The following is a 27,974-nucleotide window of genomic DNA, read 5'->3' as shown; positions in this document are numbered from 1 at the left end:
ACAACTTGTTCTAAAGACATACTCCTGTGAAGTCTTTACCATAATGACTGTTCAAGAATTATTTTCTTTCACGCTTGGCCTAAGTATCAGCTTTGTTGTAAGACAGTACCGTCTTTCCTGTACAGAAACTCAGGAAGAGAATTTGTTGCGTTCTCATACCAATCTTGTGTACAAAGCTCAAGATCCATTCAGCTCATGCAGACAGTCCAGGTTCCAAAACAAGTTTCTTATTTTCTACATGTTTTTTGTGGGACCAAGTCACAGCTATACAGATCAAGAAACTCAGGAAGAGAATTTGCTGAGTGGAACCAACTCCTTTGCAAGTCAGTTCTTACACCCATCTCGTTCACAAAGCTCAAGATCCATTCAGCACATGCAGACAGTCCAGGTTCCAAAACAGGTTTCTTATTTTCTACCTGTTTTTCGTGGGACCAAGTCACAGCTTTACAGATCAAGTCTAGGTCAATATTTTTATGATATAATGGTGACTTTGGGAATTTTCAGGGATTATTAAATAGTCTACCTGTAAGTCGCAACACCACCCCACCTCTTACCACCTTCAAAATTCTAGGAATACCTTAATCATACAAAACAACATTTGCTGTCAAACGTAACCCAGTGGCTAATCTTTTAAATAACAAATAAAACTTAATACATTCTTCACAGTTTTGCTTCATGCATCCATATACCACCACATTGACAATTTTGAAGAAAAACAGTTACTTTAATAATTTTTCAGATGGATCCCAGTGAGACCTTTGACTCGATTTGAAAAGAAATGGAAATAGATTGATTCTTTGAAACACAGTTATTAATCACCTCTTACTGATAGCTGTCATAAGGTAGGCACCAAGTTGTAATAATTGATAATTTTATAATAATAATAATAATAATAATAACAATAACAATAACAATAATAATAATAATGATGTTATTTCTTGTATAGCACTATTTACAACAAGATCATTCAATATCGCTTATTACAACATAAGGATCAACACTTTGTGCCTTATATTTAAGTTTATACGATGACACAAGTGTTAGTTTAATATTGAGATATAATACAAGGGTTAGTACAAGTTACCTGTTAGATCTTCTCCAAGCTAAAAGTTCGAGTAGCTGTGCGTTTGACACGTTTTAGCCAATATTTTTCATCTAGTCAAATAAGTGACCTTATTTAATGAATCCATAGTATTGGCGTTAAGTTTATTACCAGCTAAATAAAACTGAAGTTTATTTGTACGCGTAAATAAATATTCAGCGAGCTCAGTTTCAGATCGGAGAGCTTACCTTTCACTGCAATTATCCTACTTTTCTTGCTGATTCTTCAAGTACGTGAAGCTCGTGTTCTTTTTTTTTTGCTTTTTTTTTCTGGACAGGGTAATGTGCAATTGTTTATACGACCTACGTCCTAAGACCTGAGGAAGAAAATTACACGTAAAAACGCAGTGACTGAAGACACGTGGGAGGTTCGACTTTCCCATGGCTACCGCCATTTTGAATTCTTCCGCCGTTTGAAGGGGTCTGGTGACGAAACTGGATTGTTGGAGTGGGGACTGGACTAGAGAGTAAAACTGTCAATCGCCGCGTTTTCTTTAGCCTGCGAACGCAGACGTATTTCCGGCTGTCGCTTGTCTCCGCCGAAAATAACGTCTGCGAACCCGAGCCAGGAAACGACTTCTGTGACGTAATGACTTTTGTTTCTCTTTGGCCAATCAGATTCCATGATAGAATGAAACTCGAGTGCTCCCGCAGCGAATACCTCGCACAGTAGTTCTGGGGCTACTTGAGCTGAACTGTGATCCTACGTCACAGAAATCGTTTCCTGGCTCGGGTTCGCAGACGTTATTTTCGGCGGAGACAAGCGACAGCCGGAAATACCTCTGCGTTCGCAGGCTACGTTTCCTTGACAGCTCTTATAAGCCTAATATGGGACATTATATGCATGCCAAGACTTCCCAGCCTACCTATCGACCACTCTCAAGCACGCTGTGGTACAGTCCGGTGAGAAACGGTCGAAATTATCAGCGACTACTAGTAAAGCGACTGGTCATAAAGTATCAGGTGGGGGGAGAGGGGTTAGAGGAACGGGGGCCAAACACAAAGCACTTCCATTACAATAGTCCCATGAAGACACTTCACTACAGGCCTGGGTTGTTCGAAAGGCGGATAACGCTATCCACCGGATAAACCACTATCCAGCGAATAGCAAGGTTTGTTTTGTCAACACTTATCCACTGGATAGCGTTATTCAGCCTTCGAATAACTGGGGCCACGTCATTATTTTCACCAGTGCAATAATGCGTAGAACCCGACACAGCTAACCCTTTAGTTAACAACGAATACCGATACATAACAAACGATTTCCTTAAGCCGATATTATTAAAACAAAAACTGGTTTGATAAAGAATATCACTTAAAAAGGCCCGGACAAAAGAAATTGGTAAATCAACAGCACAGTGATGCCTTAAATGTCATTCTCTGTGATCTTCAGCTGTTAAACACGAATCCTATGAGGAAAAAAAAACTTAGCTGGAGAAATGGAGAGGGCAAGGGTGGAAGAAGGATGGTTTTGACTGAGCACACGCGTAAAGATTGCTTAGCCTTGTTCTAACATTGCTGGGTGTTTTGTATATCTCCCGTCCCTCTGTGTTATACTAATTGTTGTAATTCTCTCTTTGTGAAACATAAACTCCATGTGTTCTTTTCCGAGACACTTTTCCTTCTCACTGGGACCGTTCATTTTTTATGAGGGAGTGGGGGCTGGTGGAATTTGGGAAGCACCATTTAAAAATCGCATGAACCCCCCTCAGCTTACCAATTTTTCACATGCCCCCCCCCCCCCCTTATAGCGGTCATTTTTTGGGATGACCCCCCCACCCAAAAAAAATTGAACAAGCAATATTTAGATTTCAACTTTTTAAATATTTCTCTATTATCCCCCTACTTCACGTTATTGTGCTCACTATGAAGACAACATTTACAATCCCTATACTACAGAGAGCTGTTGTTTAAAAAACAAATCAAAAGAAAGAGAAGTCAATTTCGGATCTCCTAGTTATGGCTCGGCCTGAGCGTGTGGCATTTGGCCTCTCATTGGCATCTCCTCATCTGAATTGATGAATACAAGAATGACGTCACTTGAGTCATCTTCTCCCCCAACTTTGTAAATAAGCAGTCTTCAAACAGAAAACAACGGCCGGCTAGTGAGAAAATTGTAAAAAACGAGAACGTTGACGAACTAGCCACAGTCATTTTAGCCAAGATTAGCGACACACTGCTGGAAAAGATCAGGTCTGAAACAACGAATAAACAGAGTGAAGCTTATCCTGTTGTCCTATCTGACTCTTTAATAATAAGGGAAGAGGGGATAAAAAAACAAACACAACAACAAAGCGGCGAAAAACCGCAAAAGAAAAGAAAGGAGAAAAGACCAGAGTAAAAAGCGTTTTCGTAAACCATTGAGTCACGCAAAGAACATATCAAAAACCTGTCAAACACACAATTGACAGACGAACAAATCACTTTACTATCACGTGGTTTAAAATTCATTTCAGTACCCGTCACGAGAGAAAATCTCATCAGGCGCCAGTTACTCGCAGATTTTAATCAATTTGCTAGGCGGATGCGCCTCCAATATCTCTTCTACGGGAAGGAGAGAGAACCTCGCCCTTTCCACGTTAAGTCAGACTGGAATCCACCAGTTCAACCTTCTGTAGCATTAGAAACATTCTTAGAAGAAGTCAAATTTGAACTTGCTACTATCAATATGGAGAAACCAAAAGACAATCTCTCACATGGAGAGCGATGTGCGCTCAAAGAACTTTCGCGTGACAAAAACATTATACTCAAGAAAGCTGATAAGGGGACCACAACCGTCGTAATAAATAGAGAAGACAAAATACACGAGGGTCAAGCCCTACTCAATGACATTAACAACTATCGACCCCTAGAAAAACCTATGGTTGATACCGCAGCCAAAAAAGTACAGCGATTGATTAAGTCACTGCTTCAAGAAGACCACATTGACGACATGACGGCGAAATGGCTCTCCCTTACGCCAAACCCTCCCAGAATACCAGTGTTTTACACACTCACTAAGATTCACAAACCGACCCCTGTCGGTAGACCTATTATATCAGGGTGCGATGGCCCTACAGAACGTATCTCAGCTGTTGTCGATCACCTTCTTCAACCTATAGCACAAATACAACCCTCGTGTCTTAAAGATACAACAGCCTTCATCAATTTGTAGAGAAGACAAAATTGCCTCTCAATGCCATCCCAGTCTCAATGGATGTCACTAGTCTCTATACTAACATACCACAAGAGGAGGGTATTAACACTGAATGCGAAGCTTACGAAGAATCTCATCAGGGCAATCCCCCCATACCCACCAGATATCTAAGAGAAATGCTCAGTCTGATCCTACAAGAAAACTCACTCCAATTTAACGGAAAAGATTTTCTCCAATCTCATGGAACGGCGATGGGCACGAAAATGACCATAGCATTTGCTAATATCTTCATGGCCAAAATAGAACGCGAAATACTGACACAAAGTAACACAACACCCATCTTTTGGAAGAGATTTATTGATGACATCATATCAATGTGGGACACAAACAGAGACAAAATAGAAGAATTTCTCTTGAAGGCAAACAGCTTTCACCCTACTATCAAATTCACGGCTGAAATATCAGAAATAGAGACGACTTTCTTGGACACTGTAGTGTACAAATATGACAGATTCCTCAAGGAATCTATACTTGATGTGCGAACACATTTCAAACCTACAGAGACCTTTCAATACACGAATTTTTATTCGTGTTACCCGCCAGGCGTTACGAAAGGCTTTATTAAAGGAGAAGCGTTAAGGCTTCTAAGAACAAATTCCTCACAACTTACTTTTGAGGAAAACATTAGAAATTTTGCCGTACGCCTTAAGAATACAGGTTACCCAGCAGCAACAGTAGAAAAACATCTCTCAGAAGTCAAATTTTCTGAAAGAAAAACGTCGCTGACAAATAAGAACAGAACCGCACAAAAGAAAATTCTACCCTTTGTCACACAACACCACCCGGCGTTGCCTAACATAAAAGAAACACTCATGGAGAAATGGCACTTGATACATAACCAACCACAATTAAGAAACATCTTCAAGGAGCCACCCCTTCTATCATATCGCAAAGGAAAATCCCTTAAAGACACCCTTGCCAAAGCTAAGCTATAAAGGCTATACAACCTTGCGAACTGCAGGAGTCGTGCTGCCCGTCAACACTTTTAAAACTCAGCACATCAACAAAAGGAGAAGGAAAAAAGAAAACCGCAGAAAGTCAAATGAAAGAAAGAGGAAGCGGACTGAAAACAACGTCCAACGAGTTTATGGACTCTGTGTTGGAAACCCGCTAGGAAATGATCTTCCACAATGCCTTGTGTACCCTCCTAGAACGGCCGTCCCGGAAGAGTGTATTAAAGTTGAGGATATTGCCACGTCGTTATTTAGAAGAGATGGGCCATACATCGCACAGCTCTTGGAAGGGAATTATTTCACCAATGCTGCAAGAAGCAGAATCACCACCAACCTCGAGCAGGAAGTCAGAGATTATGTTTACACCTTCATGTACCCTGAAGAGTACACCGTGACGGAAAGCATTACTGCTTCTTGCAGCATTGGTGAAAGAGACTCCCACGGCAGCACAAGGGGCGACGAAGAACTCGACGATCGACAGCGAAGATGAAGATGAGTGCCAGTGAAAGTTGCATTCGAAAATAACAGTGTTAAATACTTCTTTTCAGTAGCTACAAATGCTTTTTGTCGCCAAACGTTTTTTTAAAGCAGAAGGAAAGTTTGTAATAAATTTGTATCCTGCCTTCTATGTTTATTCTAAAGCAATTTTTTTGATCTTCAGCCATTATGCCATTTCAAAGTTTTACTAAAATATTCCACGTGCCCCCCCCCCTTTTTCCCTTATTTTTTTTGGGATGGCCCCCCCTCGAAAGCCATTTTTTTCCGCATGGCCCCCCCCAAATCCCACCAGCCCCCCCTACCTTATAAAAAATGAACGGTCCCAGTCTCGTCCAGCCACAAGACAAGCCAGAGCAAGCTATCAAGTCTTTACTCAGGTCGGTTAGATATTATTAGCTCACTGGCTGCATTCAAATACAAAGCGGTTTTCAATGAGTGTCGTAAAACCAAAACCAAAGTAATCACTCTGGCCAATCACAAAGAACACAGACAGTCTAATGAACCAATCAAAACTCAAAGTAAATACGTGTAACTGACACAAAGCGCGGGAAAACGTAAGCGAGCGAGTCACGAATGGTTTTGTTTTTACTTCTGATTGGATGAAAAAGTGGCGCGAGTTTTTTAAGCCAATCATGTAGCGTAGAAATCCAAAACCAATTACTTTTCGACACAAGTGAAACCGTTTTATGTGTGTTACTAACTAGCATGAGGTCCATTTTCCCTTGAGACTGTATTGGTCGAGTTCTTTTTGCAGCTCAATCCATAGACTTGCTACAGAAAGAACGAGACCAATTTTTCCAAAATACGGATCGAACAAGCCGGTACAATAAATGATTTATTATAATGGCTCTTGAAACGCTGCTGTAAATATTTATACGCCAGCAATTTATTCTCGGTAAACGTGTGTGCTAAAGCTAAACATTTATTTAAGTTTTTCTAGTCGCTTCTTAGAAGATAAACTCAAATTGTCCGCAAAATATGAAGGAAAAACGATGCCTACTTACATCAATTATTTTCTTTTTTGCATCGTTTTAAAAGAGCAATTCGCAAGCGAAACATCTTGGCGATCCATTTTGCAAAAATCGGACCTCTCAGGGAATCAATCAGAATTTTCCCTTTCATTTTTGTTTACCTTATTTATTTTGGCTTCCCTTGAGGCACGTGGAAACTCGAGACGCTAGAGTCGCTAGACGGAATATAAAAAGTTAAAACCGTCTACGAAGGAAATCAGGCAACGCGCCATCGATCCCAACAAAAGTACAGTGACCTTGAAGACACAAATAACTGCTTCGAAGATGACTGTTCCATGTACTGTGTTCGAAAACGACGTTCTTTGCCGTTTTCGAACACAGTACATGGAACAGTCATCTTCGAAGCAGTTATTTGTGTCTTCAAGGTCACTGTACTTTTGTTGGGATCGATGGCGCGTTGCCTGATTTCCTTCGTAGATGGTTTTAACTTTTTATATTCCGTCTAGCGACTCTAGCGTCTCGAGTTTCCACGTGCCTCCCAGGAAACGAAGAAATTGCATGCCCTGTGTTTTATCTAGATTTACTCCCAAGTTTGAAATTGGTTAACGTGCTGTGAGAGAATCCTAGAATGCGAGCAGTCTCTCTTTTGCTCGAAAATCCGTGGGGAAGAACACAAATCAAGTAAGCGTGCGATCGTGACTGCAATCGTGACTGCAATCGTGACTGCAATCGTGACTGCAATCGCGACTGCAATCGTGACTGCAAGCGTGACTGCGAGAGTGACATGTCGCAAGCGGCAAGTGGCGAAGTCACACGAGCCGCAAGTAGCGCGGGCGTCGAAAGACGCGACGCACTACCCGCGGGTCGCCGCTTCGCATATCGCTCGAAACCTCACAACCCATGCCACCGCTCGCTTGTGTGTTACGTTTTTCTTTGCGTTCTTCCCCGCGGATTTTTGAGCAAAAAAGAGACTGCTCGCAGTCTAAGAGAATCCATTAAGTATTTCGCGCTCTTTTCTTTCCTCCCAGACCTCTATGCGCAATTCAGGAGAAACCCGCGCAAACCGCGAAAATTTCGTGCGCGTTTTGAGGAAACACATTTTGCTGGTCACTCGTTCATTTCGCTGACTTCTTTTTTAACATGATCCTTTGTCATCAACAGTGACGGTGACGCCAGAATGGGCGGTTTATTCAAGACTCGGTACAGATGAATACTCTTTGCTCAATTGTGATGTCACGTAACTGGGAAAAGCCGATTTTCAAGGATGGTCTCTTCCCAGTTTATCGTTGCAATACAGGCACGGCATTGTGTCGTGTTCTTGTTAAAGGAGTAAGGTCACGCTTTTCGCATCTGCGATATCAATATATGTTACGACACCAATCAGGGGATGTTGTCTTGTTGTATCACTCTTATCTAAACTAACGTCAAAAGTAACATAACACAATCCAACTTATCAATGTCACGCAACGCCTCGTGTCCGGAAAGGACCTTTGAGACAAACCTAAACGCACAGCAGAGGGTCGACTTTATCCTGAAGAAATTGCGTGGGGAGTGTACGAAGTCACGAAGTGTCCTCGTGGATTCCTTTTTGCAATTAGTTGGGACAGACACAGACTTTTAGTATACCAAATGAACTTTGTCCGCCACCCCCCGGGGATCCGGGATAAAAGTCAAAGATGAACTTTGACCACCCAGAAGCGATCAGTTCCCAAATCCAGCCAGGCACAGTTTATGAGAATGGAGAGATTGGTCATCTCGGTAAAAAAAATTGTGGACAATAACCAAGTTATGCCAAGGCAAGAACTCATTGCGTCGCAATATTTTGAAACTCAATTATTAAATTCGTTGCTTCAGTACTTTTACAAGGAAAACATGGCAGAATACCATTCTTTAGGCGTACTTATTATCGAGTGGGGTGCCGAGGCTGAATAAGGTTTGTGAAAGCAGCCGGATTCTTTCAGTTGCAGCGTAAAATGGATAAAAGATAACCACAAAACGGGAAGAAAGACAATAAAAACACAAGGTCTGTTTTCTCAATTTGGATTCTTTTGTAACGTTTTTGCACACGCGGTGACAGACCCCGGTAGCTAGCCAAATCTCCATTCCAATTTATATCGAGCTGTACATTATAATTGTAAATGTTTGTTGTAATATTTACTTTAAAAATAGTGATTTTCTAATGACTGTTGTAAAGCTTTTAAATTCAAAATTATCAGAACGGATCACAGCGCCTGCAAATATCTAACCAGCCAATCGGAACTCGGCAATCACCGAAAAGCGCGGGAAAGTCAGGAGCAGTCGGTGACGAGAGTTGGAAAAGTCACGTGAACTCATTTACTGAGTTTTCAACGCTCCTGATTGGCTTTGAGAATATAGTCTCCGCTCTGATTGGTTAGGGGCGGTTGCATAAATTGCACGGAGAGTTTTTAACCAATTACAGTCACATGAAAACCTGTCCAGGAGACAACTTTAATACGTAATAATGCTTAACGCTTGGAGACTGATGTGCAGTCGTCTTGAGCAATACTAGTAGAAATATTCTAAGAAGAGAAATATAATATACTCAACAAGCAATAATATATTGCATTTATAATGCAGTGAATAAAATGATAGCAATTTTCTCTAAATTAGTAATTGGAGTGTTTACTAGTATCTACATTTAGTTAATTTCTGTGTACAATGCTCTTTCTAAAGGGTGGCTTTCACTCAGGCTAGCACATTAGACTACAGGCAGTTTGTTTTTCTCTTGGAATTCAGCAGGGATTAAAAGGCGACACGCTTTAGTCTCAAAGGGGTGAGACGAAACTGATAAACACTTGTCTTACAGACCTAGGGCCGAGTCCACATTTCACCGGAGGAATTTGAAAACACGGTATCGGTTAGGCCTACTGTCCACACTAATCTGTCCCGGAAACGGAGCTTTTCAAAAACGCTCTTCAAATCGGGGAAAATTTGAGAACGTCGGCTTTTCGTTTGTGTGGACATGAAACATCTTAAAATGGAGCTTTTCGAAAACGATGGCGTCACGATAATCACGTGATTTCTCTGCCCGAGTTTTCCTCAAACACAAAAACAAAATGACCGGTGATTAATGCGTTTTCAAATTTCTCCGGCGTAGTGTGGACGAAAAGCATTTGATGCGTTTTCATAGTGAAAACGCTAGTTTCCAATGTCTCCGGCGTGGTGTGGACGAGGCGTAAGAGAAGAAACTGGCTGTCAGCAGCTTACTATCACATATGCAAAGGCAGTAAGATGTTGATAATTACAGTGTTGTCACAGGTCAGGAAATGGTCAGGGGAAAAAATTCTTCAGGTCAGGGAAAAGTCAAGGAATTTTTATCTTGAGTCAGAAAAAATTGAAATTTTCAACCAAGGAAAATTTAATCTAACACGGTTGATTTTCTACCATTAAAGTCAGAGAAATGTGGCAGCAATGTAATTAGAACCTTTTGTTAGGAAAATTTCCCAACAAATGGCAGTTAACAGCACCCTACTTCATCTGCGTATGTTCTTTCTGCTTAGGCGCTAGTGAAAACTAGCCACTATACAGAGCTATGCAAAAGGCCCTTAACACTGAGGTTAAAGATGCATTGTTAATGAAATGTTACCTCTCTTTCAACAAGACCTTGAGATTTGATATTTTCGTAGGGTAAATTCAATATCCTTAAATCATTTTGAAAGCACAACACTTTAAATCAACACGATGCTTTAATATAACTTACGTAAAGCGCTAATACTTTTTTTGATGTTTTTAGCTATAAATTCTACTTAGTTTTCCGATTTAAGTGTGAATCAATTAGTATGTCTGGGGCAGGGGGGCTGGCAGCTACCTTTGATCTCGCCGCTTCTCTGGTTTCTATGATCGCCTCAGTAAAGAAATCTGGTCTGCGGTGTTTCACATCGATTACAAGCCCTGAGAAAAGCTGTTATTGAACACGTGTAAAATTACGATAATTTCAGTTGATCATATCGATGAAATAATATTGACGTTTGATATCATGTTTAACCCTTCAAACTGCACTTAAAGTTGTTGGTGTTTAATTGAAACATCTTAGCCGGAAGTCTTTGTAAATCCGGTAATCTTCGGGAAATGCTCGGAAACGTTCGTGTAGCCTTCGGTTAACTTTTGGAGAGTCTGTAAATCTTCGGTAAGTAGTCGAAAAACTTCGGAAAATCGTCAAAAACGTCGTTATTGTAATACAAGGTTGCTTGTAAATGTGAAATTTCTCTTCTCGTGTTCAACTTTATCTCACTTGTTAGCTGCGCTCACTCGTGAGATCTCGCGTCGAACATTCGGAGATAAATTCCATATCTACGCGCGTCCACGTCTTATTCCTTATTTATCAAACACTAATGAATCCTAAATCGTAATCACCAATATACAAGTATTGGCTTGACCGGTTTCCATAGAAACAACCCGACTTGAAAATTTTAACTTTCAGTACTTTTCGCCCAAAAGCGAGTTTTTTTCGTGTTCCTATTATATTTCTTCTGAAGACTAAGAAAAGACCGGTGTAAATAAGATCTGGGTATAATTTTCTCATAACAAACTGTTCTGGCTTCTTAAAATTCTCGCCAATTTTCTCCTGATTAATCATGATTTCTTTGCCTTTGTTGACTAGAAAAAATGACGGAGTTCTTTTCATCAGAAGGAATTTACCGTTATCTAACTAGTCAGGCTTATATTTGCAGAAGACTCCTGTGTTTTGGGAACTTAAGCACGCGCGTTTTTGAGACGCGGACGGTAACCGGAAGTGAGCTACTTTTACTTTTAACTTGTCCTCACACAACCATATTCACAGTGCTAAGTATCTTGTCTTCATTAGAGATGAGTAGTATAAAAACTCTGGGAGACAATACGGTCCTAGCATGCGAAATCTTCTCTTCCGGTTGCCGTCCTCGTGTCAAAAACGCGCGTGGTTAAGTTCCCTTTTATAAGAAGTTTCTAGCTAACCCTAAAATACACAAGGTGACCATCTAACGTTAACGACTCAAAACACGATAGCGAACTGGAATAACAATAACAAATTCTGCAGTTGTCGAGTGGGCATTACCGGCAAACTTTGGAACAAACTATGACAAATATAATACAAAAGAAATCTCAGTGGGGATTTAGGACTTAAGACTCAATCTAAACACAAGCCTATGGGCTTCGGATCGAACGGCCTAATATCTAAATGTATATTGTGTTTGAGGTTTCAAGGGCATATTTTCGAGTCTTAAAAGTAGGAAAATGTTATTTGCTGTAACTATGCGCAATATCTGGCGATGACCGATACATTTAATATGCTGGATTCCTAGGGATAACGTTAACAGGCGCACTTTGATCAAGCAACCACCAACTTCAATTCAAACCCGGAAGAGGCTTGGATAGAGACAAAAGAGTGACGTGGTAGTTGGGGTTAGGCCACAAGAGGGGTAAGAGCTGGAGTAATGGGGAGGGGAAGAACAAAGAAAATTTTTCCCTTCCTCCTTCACCGCCCACTATTCCTAAGCCAACATGGCGGCTAATCTACTCGATCTCAAGTCACTACCGATACCTCGTATGTACACCGTGCACGCAGAAAACAGCTCCTCTGTAAAAAAACCAGTTACATCCTTAATCAGGGATGTTTGAGAGAACAAGTTAGAAACTTAAAACACGTACTGATTTGTAGCTGTCAGCGGTCATTGGATGCTCTTCACCAAATCATTTAATTCTGATATCAAGAGCACGCTTGGCTGACTCAAGAGCGGCGGTGTAATCACTCAGGGAATGCTGTGTAACTCCTAGTGCATGGTAGCTGTCAGCGGTCTTGAGATGTTCTTCACCAAACAATTTAATTGTGATATCAAGAGCACGCTTCTTTGACTCAAGGGCGGCGGTATAATCACTCAGGGAATGCTGTGTAGCTCCTATATTATGGTAGCTGTCTGCGGTGTTGGGATGTTCTTCACCAAACAATTTAATTCTGATATCAAGAGCACGCTTCGCTGACTCAAGAGCGGCGGTGTAATCACTCAGGGAATGCTGTGTAACTCCTAGTGCATGGTAGCTGTCAGCGGTCTTGGGATGTTCTTCACCAAACAATTTAATTGTGATATCAAGAGCACGCTTGGCTGACTCAAGGGCGGCGGTGTAATCACTCAGGGAATGCTGTGTAACTCCTAGTGCATGGTAGCTGTCAGCGGTGTTGGGATGTTCTTCACCAAACAATTTAATTGTGATATCAAGAGCACGCTTTTTTGACTCAAGGGCGGCGGTGTAATCACTCAGGGAATGCTGTGTAGTTCCTATATTATGGTAGCTGTCAGCGGTCTTGGGATGTTCTTTACCAAACAATTTCATTCTGATATCAAGAGCACGCTTGGCTGACTCAAAAGCGGCGGTGTAATCACTCAGGGAATGCTGTCTAGCTCCTATATTATGGTAGCTGTCAGCGGTCTTGGGATGTTCTTTACCAAATAATTTAATTCTGATATCAAGAGCACGCTTGGCTGACTCAAGAGCGGCGGTGTAATCACTCAGGGAATGCTGTGTAACTCCTACTGAATGGTAGCTGGCGGCGGTCATTGGATGTTCTTCACCAAACAATTTAATTCTGATATCAAGAGCACGCTTCGCTGACTCAAGGGCGGCGGTGTAATCACTCAGGGAATGCTGTGTAACTCCTACTGAATGGTAGCTGGCAGCGGTCATTGGATGTTCTTCACCAAACAATTTAATTCTGATATCAAGAGCACGCTTCGCTGACTCAAGGGCGGCGGTGTAATCACTCAGGGAATGCTGTGTAACTCCTAGTGCATGGTAGCTGTCAGCGGTCTTGGGATGTTCTTCACCAAACAATTTAATTGTGATATCAAGAGCACGCTTCTTTGACTCAAGGGCGGCGGTGTAATCACTCAGGGAATGCTGTGTAACTCCTATTTCATGGTAGCTGTCAGCGGTGTTGGGATGTTCTTCACCAAACAATTTAATTCTGATATCAAGAGCACGCTTCTTTGACTCAAGGGCGGCGGTGTAATCACTCAGGGAATGCTGTGCAGCTCCTATATTATGGTAGCTGTCAGCGGTGTTGGGATGTTCTTCACCAAACAATTTAATTCTGATATCAAGAGCACGCTTGGCTGACTCAAGAGCGGCGGTATAATCACTCAGGGAATGCTGTGTAACTCCTAGTGCATGGTAGCTGTCAGCGGTCTTGGGATGTTCTTCACCAAACAATTTAATTCTGATATCAAGAGCACGCTTCTTTGACTCAAGGGCGGCGGTGTAATCACTCAGGGAATGCTGTGTAACTCCTATTTCATGGTAGCTGTCAGCGGTGTTGGGATGTTCTTCACCAAACAATTTAATTCTGGTATCAAGAGCACGCTTGGCTGACTCAAGAGCGGCGGTGTAATCATTCAGGGAATGCTGTGTAACTCCTACTAAATGGTAGCTGTCAGCGGTGTTGAGATGTTCTTCACCAAACAATTTAATTCTGATATCAAGAGGACGCTTCTTTGACTCAAGGGCGGCGGTGTAATCACTCAGGGAATGCTGTTTAGCTCCTATATTATGGTAGCTGTCAGCGGTGTTGGGATGTTCTTCACCAAACAATTTAATTCTGATATCAAGAGCACGCTTGGCTGACTCAAGAGCGGCGGTGTAATCACTCAGGGAATGCTGTGTAACTCCTAGTGCATGGTAGCTGTCAGCGGTCTTGGGATGTTCTTCACCAAACAATTTAATTCTGATATCAAGAGCACGCTTCTTTGACTCAAGGGCGGCGGTGTAATCACTCAGGGAATGCTGTGCAGCTCCTATTTCATGGTAGCTGTCTGCGGTGTTGGGATGTTCTTCACCAAACAATTTAATTCTGATATCAAGAGCACGCTTGGCTGACTCAAGAGCGGCGGTGTAATCACTCAGGGAATGCTGTGTAACTCCTACTAAATGGTAGCTGTCAGCGGTGTTGGGATGTTCTTCACCAAACAATTTAATTCTGATATCAAGAGCACGCTTGGCTGACTCAAGAGCGGCGGTGTAATGACTCAGGGAATGCTGTGTAACTCCTACTGAATGGTAGCTGTCAGCGGTGTTGGGATGTTCTTCACCAAACAATTTAATTGTGATATCAAGAGCACGCTTCTTTGACACAAGGGCGGCGGTGTAATCACTCAGGGAATGCTGTGTAACTCCTAGTGAATGGTAGCTGTCAGCGGTGTTGGGATGTTCTTCACCAAACAATTTAATTCTGATATCAAGAGCACGCTTTTTTGACTCAAGGGCGGCGGTGTAATCACTCAGGCAATGCTGTGTAGCTCCTATTTTATGGTAGCTGTCAGCGGTGTCGGGATGTTCTTCACCAAACAATTTCATTCTGATATCAAGAGCACGCTTTTTTGACTTAAGGGCGGCGGTGTAATCACTCAGGCAATGCTGTGTAGCTCCTATTTTATGGTAGCCGTCAGCGGTGTTGGGATGTTCTTCACCAAACAATTTAATTCTGATATCAAGAGCACGTGTGTACGACGTAATAGCTTCTGTGTAGTTGCTTCTATGGTATTGAATGTCGCCTAGGTCACAATAGTTCTGAGCTAGTGCCTCCTCGTGCTGTTCTTGAATTTCTCTGTTGTTTTTTTCCCTTTCAACACTTTGTTGCAGTGCTTTTTGATGAAAGCTAATCCTTTCCTCTGTAAGCGTTAAAGCGTCTCTGTCCCTACCAAGTAACTCGAGCACACTAACGACATTGCGATGAAAGTTGTACCAACCAGTTTTAGTGTTGTTGAGTGTTGATTTACAGTCGTTTAGTATGGTAAGCAACACGTTGCCAAACATTTGATTGGTGTCTGAGGTAGAGAAGAGTTTGACTGCTTTGCTCACGAGAAGGATAATGATAACTTTCAGAGGCTGGTTTACCGAAGGGTTTGCTTTGTTTGTCGGAATGATGCAGCGTTCACCAACTTTCTTTATTGCTGGCTCTGGCATAGGTATCACCAGTAAACAAGTGTCGCTGGCATCTCTGCATTCCTTAAGTGCTTTTAGATAAAAGTTGGATGAGGTCACTGAATCATTTTTGCTTTGGTAATAGATTGCAAAAATTTGAAAAATAATAAGCTTCAAAATGATGTGCTCCGGACTTGTGTTCATGGAAGAAAGTGCTTCTTCTAAAACTTTCACTCCATCCTCTGTCTTTCCGATAACAAGCTGATGGAGTCCATAGTAGCAAAAGTGTTTTCCTTTCTCTCCATCACAATGGGAAGAAGTTGGCACTTGAACAGCCTCAGCCTCAGAAAGCAACTTCTTTGTGTTTCCTCTTGCGCCCCAGGTCACCTGACCAAATGCCTTGGAATTAAGCAGGCGCCGGTAGAAAACATGTTTCCCTGTCTGATGAGCCTCCCTTATTGCTGAATCGAGAATTTTGTAAAACGTAGATCCGTCATTCCAAAAGAGAGTGTCAAGAAACAGCTCTGCTTTCGCCAAAACATCGAAAACTCTGTCGGCTGGTTTTGAATCCAAACAACCATCAATTAGACTTTGAACAATGTTTTCTTTCACTTCATAGAACTCAATGAACGCAGACATGGAATGTCCGGAAAGGAAATTCTCATTTAGTTCCTCGAACAGGGCAATGTAAAATGCATGGAAGCGAGATTTTGAGATGAGAACTGTTTCTTTCATGTCAGCTTCTCCCTTTTCTCTTGCAAACGACTGAATTAGTTTATGAATAGAAAATTTGCTTAATTCTGAAGAACAATCAATGAGAGATTTTCTCTGAAGTCTTCGCAACACCTTCTCTGCTTCAGTTGTTCTGGTTATCCCCAAAACAGCTGCAGAAATCTTTAAATCAAAATGCGGAGGAAGAATACACAAAGATACCAGTGCCTCTTGGTCTTGTGTAGAGAGTCTTTGGAAAGACGACTCGAAGAGAGATCTCAATCTCGAATTGCTTGGATATTCTGGGTTGTCCAGCATTTCCACTATGTTTTCTGTGCACTCGATGAATTGAAGATACTGACTCGCCGGAGTAAAATCGTCAGAAATGGAGGAACACAGTAATTTTATTGCTAAGGGAACCTGCCCACAGATTTGTGAAACTTTTGTCAAATCAGAAGAGCTCGCTCCTGGGAGCAATTCTCGAGCTAGGGTTTGACATGACAACTTGTCTAGTTCTCTTATTCTGACAGACTTGTGTCCCTGAAAATGTAAGTTCAAAAAGGACAAAGATTCTCTTGTGGTTAAAAGAAAGTTGACTTTGTCACTGCGATTGAGGATTTCTCCAATGAGGTTAAAAACCTCCTCCTTTACGTTTGGCCCACCACATTCAAACAGGTCATCGGCATTATCCAGGATTATAACACAGCGATCCGATAGTCTGTCAAAAACTAAGCAAAGCTCATCGCCAGCTGATAAATCCTGCAACTTATCAGTTTCAAGTGTCCCAGCCTGTCGGAACAGACTAAGAAATTTGGACGTTAAATCGCTTTTTGACTTAAGCCCACGTAATGAGAGAAAGAAGACGGGCAGCTCAAGTGCTTGAAGATGATGACCCACTGCGATGGCAACGGACGTTTTTCCGAACCCTGGCGAACCCCAGACGGAGACGAGTCGGGTGGATTCGGAAGTCGTGTGACCAACAATCTTGTCACATTCTTCCTCACGGCCAATGAAGTGGGGAACCTTTGGAGGAAGATTTGATCTCGGTAGAATTGTTTTAAGTCCTGTAAATCAATTAACCAACAAATAATAATTAAATGAACGAACGAACGAACGGGCAGATGGATGGATGGATGGATGAATAAACAAATAAATGCACTGGAGGATAGTAAAACATTGCTATTCAAGAGATAGAATATACCAAAACAAATATTATATAACATACTTTTCCTTCAGGCCAAAGGTTTTTTCGAAAGCTAATTATTGCTAGAGCGGGATTAGAAAAAAAAGCATTTTTTGTTGATTCTTTTTGTTTAAAGTCGATTTTTTCCCACCAATTTTTAATAAGGAGACAATAAATGTCTTGTGCAAGTCATTGTTGATATTTTATGAAACAATTCAAAGTTTTCGTTAACCCTGCACTAGCTTAACTTTTGAGGACATCCCCAGCTTTGGCCGCTTGTAACTTTAAAAGCATTGAAGTAACGAACTCCTAAAATTTATTTGGGAACAAATTGGTTTGACTTATCATCGCTCAAGGATCTTGTAGTTTGAATTTTCCTGTTTTAAATGAAAATAAATTGAAACATTCTTACACTAGCGTTGTTCTGGATTTTGACTACGTTTTAGCTAGTCTTAGTGGTTTTCTAAAGCTTTTAAAATAAACATCAGAAAATCCAACATGGCGTCTGTTCAGAAAAACTGACGCATTTCTTTGTCGTATGACGTCATAGTTCCATGTTGTGGACTTCAAAGGAAATAGCTTGAACGAGCTATAAATCCTCAGGTTTCAGTGTGATAGCTCTAATGTGATAGAGTGAGGGCTCAACCACCCCTTTCCCCAGGATCTGTGAGACCATGAAACTCCGTCTGAATATTGTTAGTCCTCTTTTAATTAACCGGCCCATCTCGTTCTAGGGGTTTGATAATGCGAGCAATCTACAGCTGAGAAGTCACTCCTATGTTGAGATTTCTTTTCCGCTAACCATATAGACGGCTGAAACATTATAATTTTAGTTTCACTACTTGATAACGAAAACTTCTTCCTTTTATACATGGGTAGCTATAGTTGACGGTTACTCACCGAAACGGCAAAAATAGTAGCGTCCTATTTTAGCGTGCCTCTACTCTTACAAATCGGGTGTAGACAAAACATGGACCCCCCTTCTGGACACCCCCTTCTAGACCCCCCCTTCTGGACCCCCTTCTGGAGCCCCTTCTGGACCCCCTTCTGTACCCCTCAATTTTTTCGGTGAAAAAAATGATAATAAATTAAAGTTATACAAAATACGTGTGCTACATACCACCGCTTCTTTCGCACTTTAGTTCCCTTCGATTCCGCGTTCAGCTCGAAAGAAGGTGTTCTCCTTCACGCAACGCATCTCCAAGTTTTCGTTTAGTATTTCAGAGGGGAATCAGGAATTTTTCAGCGATCAGCCACTCGGACAATTTCTGCAAAACTTGTCATTTCCAAGTTGCATGGACTTCCGCCATTTTGTTTTCCGCCATCTTGGTTTTTTCCGCTGACCAGTACAATCGAGGGGCGTTGCTAGCGGCCAAGTGCAAAAAATGGTTCTGGTGTTTCAATCGCAAAAAAGTGTAAGACCTTTGTGGGAAAACGGCCTAGAAAAATGATGTTGGAAACCAGATTATGAACTTCACCTTCGAAAGATGGATGGTGAGGTTACATGTGCAGTTATAATCCAGCTAAAACTTAAGAGAGGTCATTGTAACCGTCCTATGTTCTGGGCATTTGGGATGTGAAAGCAGGGTTAGTGGAGCAGGGTCTCTCACAGCGTGTAAGTTTTCAGTGCCTTAATTACAGTGTGATTTTAAGTATTGTTAAAACTACGATGGTAATAGGCACAACGTAAGCAAAAAGACAAAAAAAAAACAGCATAAACGAATGCATTTAGTTTTATTCCAAATGCAAATCTTAACTCACCATCCTCCATCGTCGCGTCTCGTGTAACGCCCCTCGTTGGTACTGGTCAGCGGAAACACCAAGATGGCGGAAAACAAAATGGCGGGGGTCCATGCAACTTGGAAATGACAAGTTTTGCAGAAATTGTCCGAGTGGCTGATCGCTGAAAAATTCCTGATTCCCCTCTGAAATACTAAACGAAAACTTGGAGATGCGTTGCGTGAAGGAGAACACCTTCTTTCGAGCTGAACGCTGAATCGAAGGAAGCTAAAGTGCAAAAGAAGCGCTGGTATATAGCCCACGTATTTTGTATAATTTTAATTTATTACTAGTAGTAATCGTAGATTAAAGAGTGTGTTCGAGTTTTGGTAGGTTGGTATGTTAAAAAAAAAAAAAAAAAAAAAATCTAGGGACAGTATTTTGTGCCTGAGCTGTTAGGTAGGCCAGAAATTCATTGGTCTCCATTCAGCAGGGGCGAAAACAAATACATTGATCGCAAAGATGGCTTGGTATGATAAAAAAAAAATTCTAGGGAAAGCATTTTGTGCCTGAGCTGCTAGGTAGGCGTGAAATTGGTCTTCCTTCAGCAGGGGCAAAAACAAATGATTTGATCGCAAATCACGTGCATATGAGAGGGTTTGTTCTCATTTCGTGAAGACATGTCTACAAGGTTTTTAAATGCCATTAACACTGACTTCGAACTTTAAATAAACAACTTCAGTATTCGCTACAGTCCACAATACTGTGCTTCCTCCACACTCGAAAGTCCGCAATATTGCGCAACACTCGAAAGAAACACATGGACGAACATAGACATAACGTCATTCGCGCCTGAAGAATCTTTTTTTTGGGGGGGGGGGGAGGCCAGATTGGTGTCCCCCGATAGATAGATAGATACACAGATCTCGAATTTTTATGCATTACACGATTAGAACTGCGTTTTGTCGAACGCAATTATTTTTTTTCTTCACCGAAAAAATTGAGGGGTCCAGAAGGGGGGTCCAGGTTTTGTCTACACTCTTACAAATCCTCAGTCGGCACCCAGCGATGTTTATCAAAGGATTATCATTTGAAGTAAAAACTCTGGAGTGCTGCTTACTTACCTGGTCGCTGAGTCTTGATTAGGTCTTCAAACTTTTGATTCATCTCGGCAATTTTCTCATTCGTCATTTCGGCTTGGTTTGCAGTTGCCTTTTCAATGGTCTTTCTCAGCTCTATGGAGTCTTCTTGTCGTTCCTGCCTCGACTGAGCAAAATCTGACCTCATACCCATTAGTTCATCCTCCACATTTTCCTTGAGAAATGTGATTTCTGTTAGCAACTCCTTTGTGATGTCATCTTTTAACTTGCAAACTTTTCCTGTGGGAAAGTCCGACTCGGTCAAACTTCCAACGGCATCAATAGGGTCAGTCGTGACTCCAAGAGCCTTGATGGCGTCTTTGGTGTGTTGAATGTATTGTCTAAATGTCTTTTTGTCAATCTCGGAGTTGAAAGAGTGACAAAATGCATTTCTTAGGAGTCGCAGCTGATCAATCGCCATTGCAAACGTTTCAGCTTTATTTCCGCCCGGGCTGACCACGGAAGAATGAAAGGTTCCATGAGGCGGTTTACGGTGCTTCAAGTACAAATCACTGAGTGTCCTGTGATGACCTGCCATGTCTGGTAGAGCGAAGGACTTCGCGTAGATAGTGGCCTGGAACAAGGCGCTACAATCCCATTCTTCGTAAGGGAAGTGTGTGGGTACTTTGGTCTTACCACCCTCTGTAGCAAGGAACATGTTTCGCACAGCAATGGAGTCATCCCACGGCTGGTAACCAGGGAGATGTGCAAAGGTATTGTCCCATATGTGTTTAAAAGCTTGTCGAAGAACCTTGGGGAACTCATTCAGCACAACAAAAGCAAACTTGAAATAGTTTAACTGTTCGTTCGTAAACGGCTGTAGAGCCATTACTGATAGCAATAAACTAATCCAAGTTGAAAGTGTTTATATTGTCAGGACGACAATACTGTCTCTGTTGAAGGAACAATAGAGAACAGTTATTATCGAAAGGTGGCCTTGGTGACGATTGAAAAACTGAAAAATAAAGACGAAATCTGATAGGAAATCGAGCAATTTCAGTTTTTAATGGACAAAACCTGGTACCATAGTAACTTTAAGTATATTACAGTCCTTTTGCATTTTCTGAAAGCTAAAGATATAAACAGTTGTCTGAGACAACACCAAATACAATTTCCGATGTGAACTGGAGAAAATAAATTTCAAAGTTCAGAGAAATTGTGCAAACACAGGTAAAATTTCATCATCAGTTTCATTTGAACAGTAGTTTCGACAATACTTTCATATGAACTTTAAAATTTGTTTTCGACATTTGGTATTGTTTAGTAGAAATGATTTCATTTGAGAAGATGGCACAGAAGTTTGCAATACAACGTAAATAATCTCGGTACAAAGTTTTTGTCCACTTGTTACTCGAACTTGTGGTTGATTCTTCCTTAAGCTTATAAAAAATCAAACTCGGGTAAAACGCTCTTTGAAGTCATGGATGGATGGTTTTTTTAGGAAAAATCACAAAGTGTGACCACAATAGCTTGAATGCTGTTTTCATAAGAAAAGATTCAAATCATGGCGAGATTTTTCTTGTTCTTGATGCATTTTTCCCAGCAAAATAATGAAAGCTCTGTCTTTTACCATGCAACATAATTACAATACAGTACCCTTAATTAATGGCGTTTCGAAATACCAGCAACTGTCATAACTTTATGCATAACAAAGACATCTAAAATCGTCGGTTTCAGTATCGCGTTAATTGCAGATAATTCATGATCGAAATAAAAAGCATCAAAAAGAGCTTAGACTTCTTAACATTACTGCAGAAGATAATGGATTGATTTTGATGCGGCAGATTGTCTTTGTTCAGTTTCGCAACACGGTCTTGCGGGCGTTTTCATCCATGAGTGCTTATAGTAGTTAATGATTAGAACATATATGGATTTGTGATTTCTATCGCATGATAGCTCACAAGGGCGCAGCCCAAGTCAACTATCACGCATACAAATCGAGAGCAAATAAGCTCATTGTTTTAGTATAAATCTGCTACTTGTTTAAAACTTATCTAAATTCTTTTCACAGACACTTCGAAAACGCAAAGATGCGGCCGCAATTTTGTTAACAATCTCACACTGCTAGGCTACTCACTATCTAACACATAATAGATAATGAGTTGGGTAGCCAATAAGAGAACGGCATTTGTGATAGAACGCAAGTAGGTTTAAACCAGAAACTGTTAATTTTTATTTCGATTGTATTCCAAAAGCTAGAAATAAAGCGAGCGAGTTCTATTGTTCTGCTGTTATCAAGCGGAGCAAAACCGAATGATTCTGCGATTAAGTTCGAATAAAATTGCTCCGGTATTAAATCGAACTTATCATGTTGTCTGATCAGATAGAACCCTTGGAAGAGAAAAAGCTTATAATCCAATAGGTTTTAGCCACAGAATTGAGCAAGCGAAAAACTTTATGTAGTCCGGCTCTGGTTCCGCTTCGAATAACTTGGAAACAACAAGTTAATTACAACTCTTTTACTCACCTTCAGTATTCTGGATATTTCGATGATATTCCTTGCAGAAACATGAACTCTGTGCACGATTTTGGTCAAATGAAACCGAACGTTTAAGGCAAGTCTGTTGAATTATTCCTACTGAATAACCTTTCTAGTCAGTCTCTTTCTGGGAATTAAATCCCGTGGCATGACAAACGCCTAACGCATCCGAGAATATAATTGTAAGGGTCAAAGTTCTCGTAGACTGAATGAGGCAGCCGTAGTTTGTCTAAATAGATCCACAAGACTACGTGATAAAGTGTACCTGGCAATGAATTTCTTTCCTGGCAATAAAAGTCTAAACTGAGGTGAAGAAAACATTCTTCATTGCAAAAACAACAATGAAAACCAAACGTGACGTAAAAAGTTTGGGTTGAGAGAAAACAAGTTTTATAAAAATAATTTATGTAAGAATTCAGAGAAACTGTGGTGCTGCGTCGGTGGAGAGTATAACAAGATAATTAGGTCTTATCAACTGGGTTAATAATGTGAACTGGCCACCGTAAAGAGATTCGAAAGCTTTCAATCTCTTTACGGTGGCCAATTCACATGGTCAACCCAGTTGATAAGACCAAGTTATCTTATGTAAGAATTCAGTTTGTTTTCTTTCTTGCCATGCAAGTCGGTCATCACCTTGTGAAACTATACTGACGTCTCTTTTCCCACCCCGATCAATGATGCTGAATGCAAAATTAAGTCTAAACGAGAGAACTGTTATGTACTGAACGAATCTTCATAGGGATTAACTGAATATAGCTGAATGTTATATATTTAAAGGACCCCTCGATGTGCGACAGATTTGACGCCTCAGTTAAGTAAGTCATGCTCCAGTACCGTGGAATGCAGTGCAAAGCCTTACTGTTTACTTGTATATAAAGTTTTAAAATTGTTTTCAGAAAGAAAATATGATCAGGATCATAATCTCTTGTGCTCAATCGTGACAAGATTTTTCTGGTCCTTGATGCACTTTTCTTAGCAAAAAAGATAAAGCTGTCTTTTACCCTGCAACACGATGTTAATGGGTTTCCGCAATACAAGCAACTGTGATAACTTTATGCAAAACATAGACTTCTAAAATTATTAGTATAGATTATGAGCTAGAGATTTCTATCGCGTGATATAGCCCAATCGAGTCAGCTGTCACGCATAGAAATTGGGAGCGAATGATTTAATTGGCTAGTATAAATCTACTATATATTCGTTTAAAACTTAGCTAAAGTAGCAGACACTTCGAAAACGCAAAGATGTGGCCGCCATTTTGTTAACAACCGCACACTGCTAGGCTACTCAGAGTCTACAATAGCATAGATAGTGAGTAGCGTAGCCAATAAGAGAACGGCATTCGTGATGGAACAGTAGCACTGAGATATATTAAAAACTGTTAGCTCTAATGCTCGATTGGAAATAAAGGGAGCGAGTTGCATTATTCTGCTGTTATCCAGCGGAGCAAAATCGAAAGACTCTGCGATTAATTTTGAATAATATTGCTCAGTATTAAGATCTACTAATACGAACTTTTCATGTTTTCTGATCAGATTGAACACTTGGAAGAAAGCATATATTCCAATAGGTTTTTGCAGAAGCTATGAGGTGATACGCTTCTGGTTTTGGTCACTGAATTGAGCGAGCGAAAAACTTCAGTCTGTTGTTCCGCTTCAAATACGTTGTAAACAACAAATTACAACACTTTCACTTACCTTCAGTATTCTGGATATTTCGATGAGATTCCTTGCAGAAACAAGAACTCTGTGCACGATTTTGGTTAAATTTTTAATGAACAAAACCTTGTACCATAGTAACTTTAAGTATGTTACACTGAGTCCTTTTTGCATTTTCTAAAACAGTTGTCTGAGACAACACAAAATACAATTTCCCATGTGAACTCGACAAAATAAATTTCAAAGTTCAGAGAAATTGTGCAAACAGAGGTAAAATTTCATCATCAGTTTCATTTCAACAGTAGTTTCGACAGTACTTTCATATAAACTTTAAAATTTATTTTCGACATTTGGTGTTGTTTTAGTGGAAATGATTTCTTTTGAGAAGATGGCACAGTTTGCAATACCATGTAAATAATCTTGGTACAAAGTTCTTGTGCGCTTGTTACTCGAACTTGTGGTGGATACCTTCTTAAGCTTATGAAAATTTCAAACTCGGGTAAAACGTTCTTTGAAATCATGGATGGATGGATGGTGCTTTTTTAAGAAAAATCACAAAGAGTGACCACAATACCTCGAATGCTGTTTTCATAAGAAAAGATTCAAATCAGCGTGGGGCCCCAGGCTAAATACATGTAGGGCTACAAAAGTTCTTAGTTGTAATCAAATTTCCAAAATCGTTTTTCAGTCCTGGCAAGATTTTTCATGTTCTTAATGCACTTTTCCCGGCAAAATAGACAAAGCTCTGTATTTTACCATGCAACATAATTACAATATAGTACCCTTAATTAATGGCGTTTCGAAATACGAGCAACTGTCATAACTTTATGAATAACAAAGACATCTAAAATTGTTGGTTTTGTATCGAATTAATTGCAGATCACTCAAAATAAAAAGTATCAAAAAGAGCTTAGACTTCTTAACATTACTGCAGAAGATAATGGATTGATTTTAATGCAGCAGATTGTCTTTGCTCAGTTTCGCAACACGGTCTTGCAGGCGTCCTCATCCATGGATGCTTTATATGGTATTTTAACAATAATATTAGAACATATATGAATTTGTGATTTCTAATGCGTGATAGCTGACGAAGGCGCAGCCCAATTCGACTATCACGCATAGAAATCGAGAGCAAATAATCTCATTGTTTTAGTATAAATCTGCTACTTGTTTAAATATTATTTAAATTCTTTTCACAGACACTTCGTAAATGCAAAGATGCGTCCGCCATTTTGTTAACAATCGCACACTGCTAGGCTACTCACTATCTACTACATAATAGATAGTGAGTAGGCTAGCCAATAAGAGGACGGCATTTTTGACAGAACGCAAGTAGATTTATACTAAAAACTGTTAGTTCTTATTTCGATTGTATTCCAAGAGCTCGAAATAAAGCGAGCAAGTTCTATTATTCTGCTGTTATCATGCGGAGCAAAATCGAATGACTCTGCGATTAAGTTTGAATAAAATTGCCCGGTATTAAATCAAACTTTTCATGTTGTCTGGTTAAATGAAACCCTTGGAAGAGAAAAATTATATATTAAAAAGGTTTTAGCCCTGGATTGAGCGAGCGAAAAACAATATATAGTCTGTGGTTCCGCTTGGAACACCTTGTAAACAGCAAGTTACAGCTCTTTCACTTACCTTCAGGATTCTGGATATTTCGATGATATTCCTTGTAGAAACAAGAACTCTGTGCACGATTTTGGTTAAATGAAACAGCTGACCGAACTTTAAAAGCAATTCTGTTGAATTATTCCTATTGAATAACCTTTCTAGTCAGTCTCTCTCTAGGAATTAAATTCTGTGACATGATAAACGCCTAACACATCCGAGAATATAATTATAAATGTCAAAGAGTCATTCTCGTAGACTGAATTAGTAGTTAGTCTAAATAGACCACAAGATTACGTGATAAAGTGTAGATGGCACTGAATTCTTTAGATATGTAAAGTGAGCCTAAACTAAAGGTGAAGAAAATATTCTTCATTGCAAAACAGCACTGAAAATCAAACGGGACGTCGAAAATTTGGGTTGAAAGAAAACAAGTTTTATAAAAACAAGTTATGTAAGTGATGTCAATCTAATTCAGTTTGTTTTCTGTTTTGTCATTAAGTCGATCATCACCTTGTGAAACTGATACTGACGTCTCTTTTCCCACCCCGATTAATGATGCTGAATGCAAAATGAAGTCTAAACGAGAGAACTTTTATGTACTGAACGAATCTTCGTAGGGATTAAGTGAATATAGCTGAATGTTACATAATTAAAGGACCCCCTCTTGATCTTATCGGTGCGACATGTTTAACGTCTCAGTTAAGTGAGTCGCGCTCTGGTACCGTGAAATGCAGCGGAAAGAATTAAACAAGTCCCAGTTACTTGAATACAAATTTTTATAATTGTTGTTCAGCTGGAAAACGTGATCAGGATCATTATCTCTTGTGTTCAGTCGTGACAAGATTTTTCTAATCCTTGATGCACTTTTCTTAGCAAAATAGACAAAGCTCTGCCTTTTACCCTGCAACACGACATTAATGGCGTTTCGCAATACAAGCAACTGTCACCACTTTATGCAGACTTCTAAAATTAGATTATGAGCGTGAGATTTGTATCGCGTGATAGTTGACGAGGGCGCAGCCCAAGTCAACTATCATTCTACTCACTATCTACCGAAGAATAGATAGTGAGTAGAGTAGCCAATAAGAGAACGGCATTTGCTACATCAGAACGCAAGTAGATATACACTAAAAAAATGTTTGTTCTAATGTTCCATCGTATTCCAAGAGCTGGAAATAAAGCGCGCAAGTTCTAATAGTCTGCTGTTATCCAGCGGAACAAAATCGAACGACTCTCCGATTTAGTTTGAATAAAATTGCTCTGTATATATTAAGATCTATCAAGTAGAACTTTGCATGTTGTGTGATCAGATTGATTGCAAAAGTTAAGGCGCAAGAGGAGTACAAAGGGGTTAACGGGAGTGTCAAAAGGAGCCTTAAGGCAGACAAACGCAACTATCTGGAGTCGCTGGCAGCAGAGGCTGAAGAAGCAGCTGATCATGGAAATATGCGGGACCTTTATGGTACCATAAGGAACCTATTGGGAAAATATAGCAAGCCAGAGAGACCGGTGAAAGATAAGGATGGGCAACCAATATCTGATTTAGAGGGGCAGAAGAAGAGATGGGTGGAGCATTTTGAGGAGCTGCTCAACCGATCTGCTCCCCCAGACCCTCCGGACATACAGCCAGCCGACAGCGACCTACCCATTGACTGTAGCGCACCCACAAAGGAGGAGATTCTAAACGCTATCAAGCAGCTGAGAAATGGGAATGGCAAGGCTGCGGGACCTGACAACATCCCAGCAGAGGCACTGAAGGTCGACATCAGGACAAACGTGGAGCTTCTCTACCCTCTTTTCAATAAGATCTGGGAAGAGGAGCGGGTACCAACAGAGTGG

At 40.6% G+C, this 27,974-nt stretch overlaps 4 protein-coding genes across 7 annotated transcripts in view; all 4 read right to left on the bottom strand.

Annotated features, from left to right (window-relative positions):
* Positions 1-2,829, bottom strand: part of LOC145498201 (uncharacterized) — a 172,041-nt gene extending 169,212 nt beyond the window's left edge. Inside the window, exon 1 of the mRNA XM_081478105.1 lies at positions 1,291-2,829. The gene's annotated coding sequence lies outside the window, so the exon portion shown is untranslated. The remainder of the gene's footprint in view (positions 1-1,290) is intronic.
* Positions 1-26,375, bottom strand: part of LOC145498162 (uncharacterized) — a 99,383-nt gene extending 73,008 nt beyond the window's left edge. Inside the window, exon 1 of the mRNA XM_081478047.1 lies at positions 26,163-26,375. The gene's annotated coding sequence lies outside the window, so the exon portion shown is untranslated. The remainder of the gene's footprint in view (positions 1-26,162) is intronic.
* Positions 1-27,974, bottom strand: part of LOC145498184 (uncharacterized) — an 85,854-nt gene that overhangs the window by 17,721 nt on the left and 40,159 nt on the right. The gene's annotated exons all lie outside the window — the stretch shown is intronic.
* Positions 8,193-23,476, bottom strand: LOC145498165 (uncharacterized). The gene is made up of 3 exons (XM_081478049.1): positions 22,849-23,476; positions 20,367-21,274; positions 8,193-17,404 (listed from the first exon to the last, which is right to left on the bottom strand). The coding sequence occupies exons 2-3, from the start codon at positions 21,208-21,210 to the stop codon at positions 12,408-12,410; spliced, it is 5,841 nt and encodes a 1,946-aa protein (XP_081334175.1). The 5' UTR covers positions 21,211-21,274; positions 22,849-23,476; the 3' UTR covers positions 8,193-12,407.

The sequence above is a fragment of the Orbicella franksi genome, chromosome 9 (genome assembly GCF_964199315.1).
Source record: "Orbicella franksi chromosome 9, jaOrbFran1.1, whole genome shotgun sequence".
NCBI classification, from domain to species: Eukaryota; Metazoa; Cnidaria; class Anthozoa; order Scleractinia; family Merulinidae; genus Orbicella; species Orbicella franksi.
This window is presented reverse-complemented; position numbering and strand designations above follow the sequence as displayed.

Bases quoted from the DNA above. Each gene is read 5' to 3' on its own strand.
- LOC145498165 (XM_081478049.1), bottom strand. From the start codon at position 21,210: ATGGCTCTACAGCCGTTTACGAACGAACAGTTAAACTATTTCAAGTTT. The intron at 17,405-20,366 runs GTAAGTAAGCAG...ATTGATTTACAG, and splicing joins AATCAAGACTCAGCGACCAG to GACTTAAAACAATTCTACCG.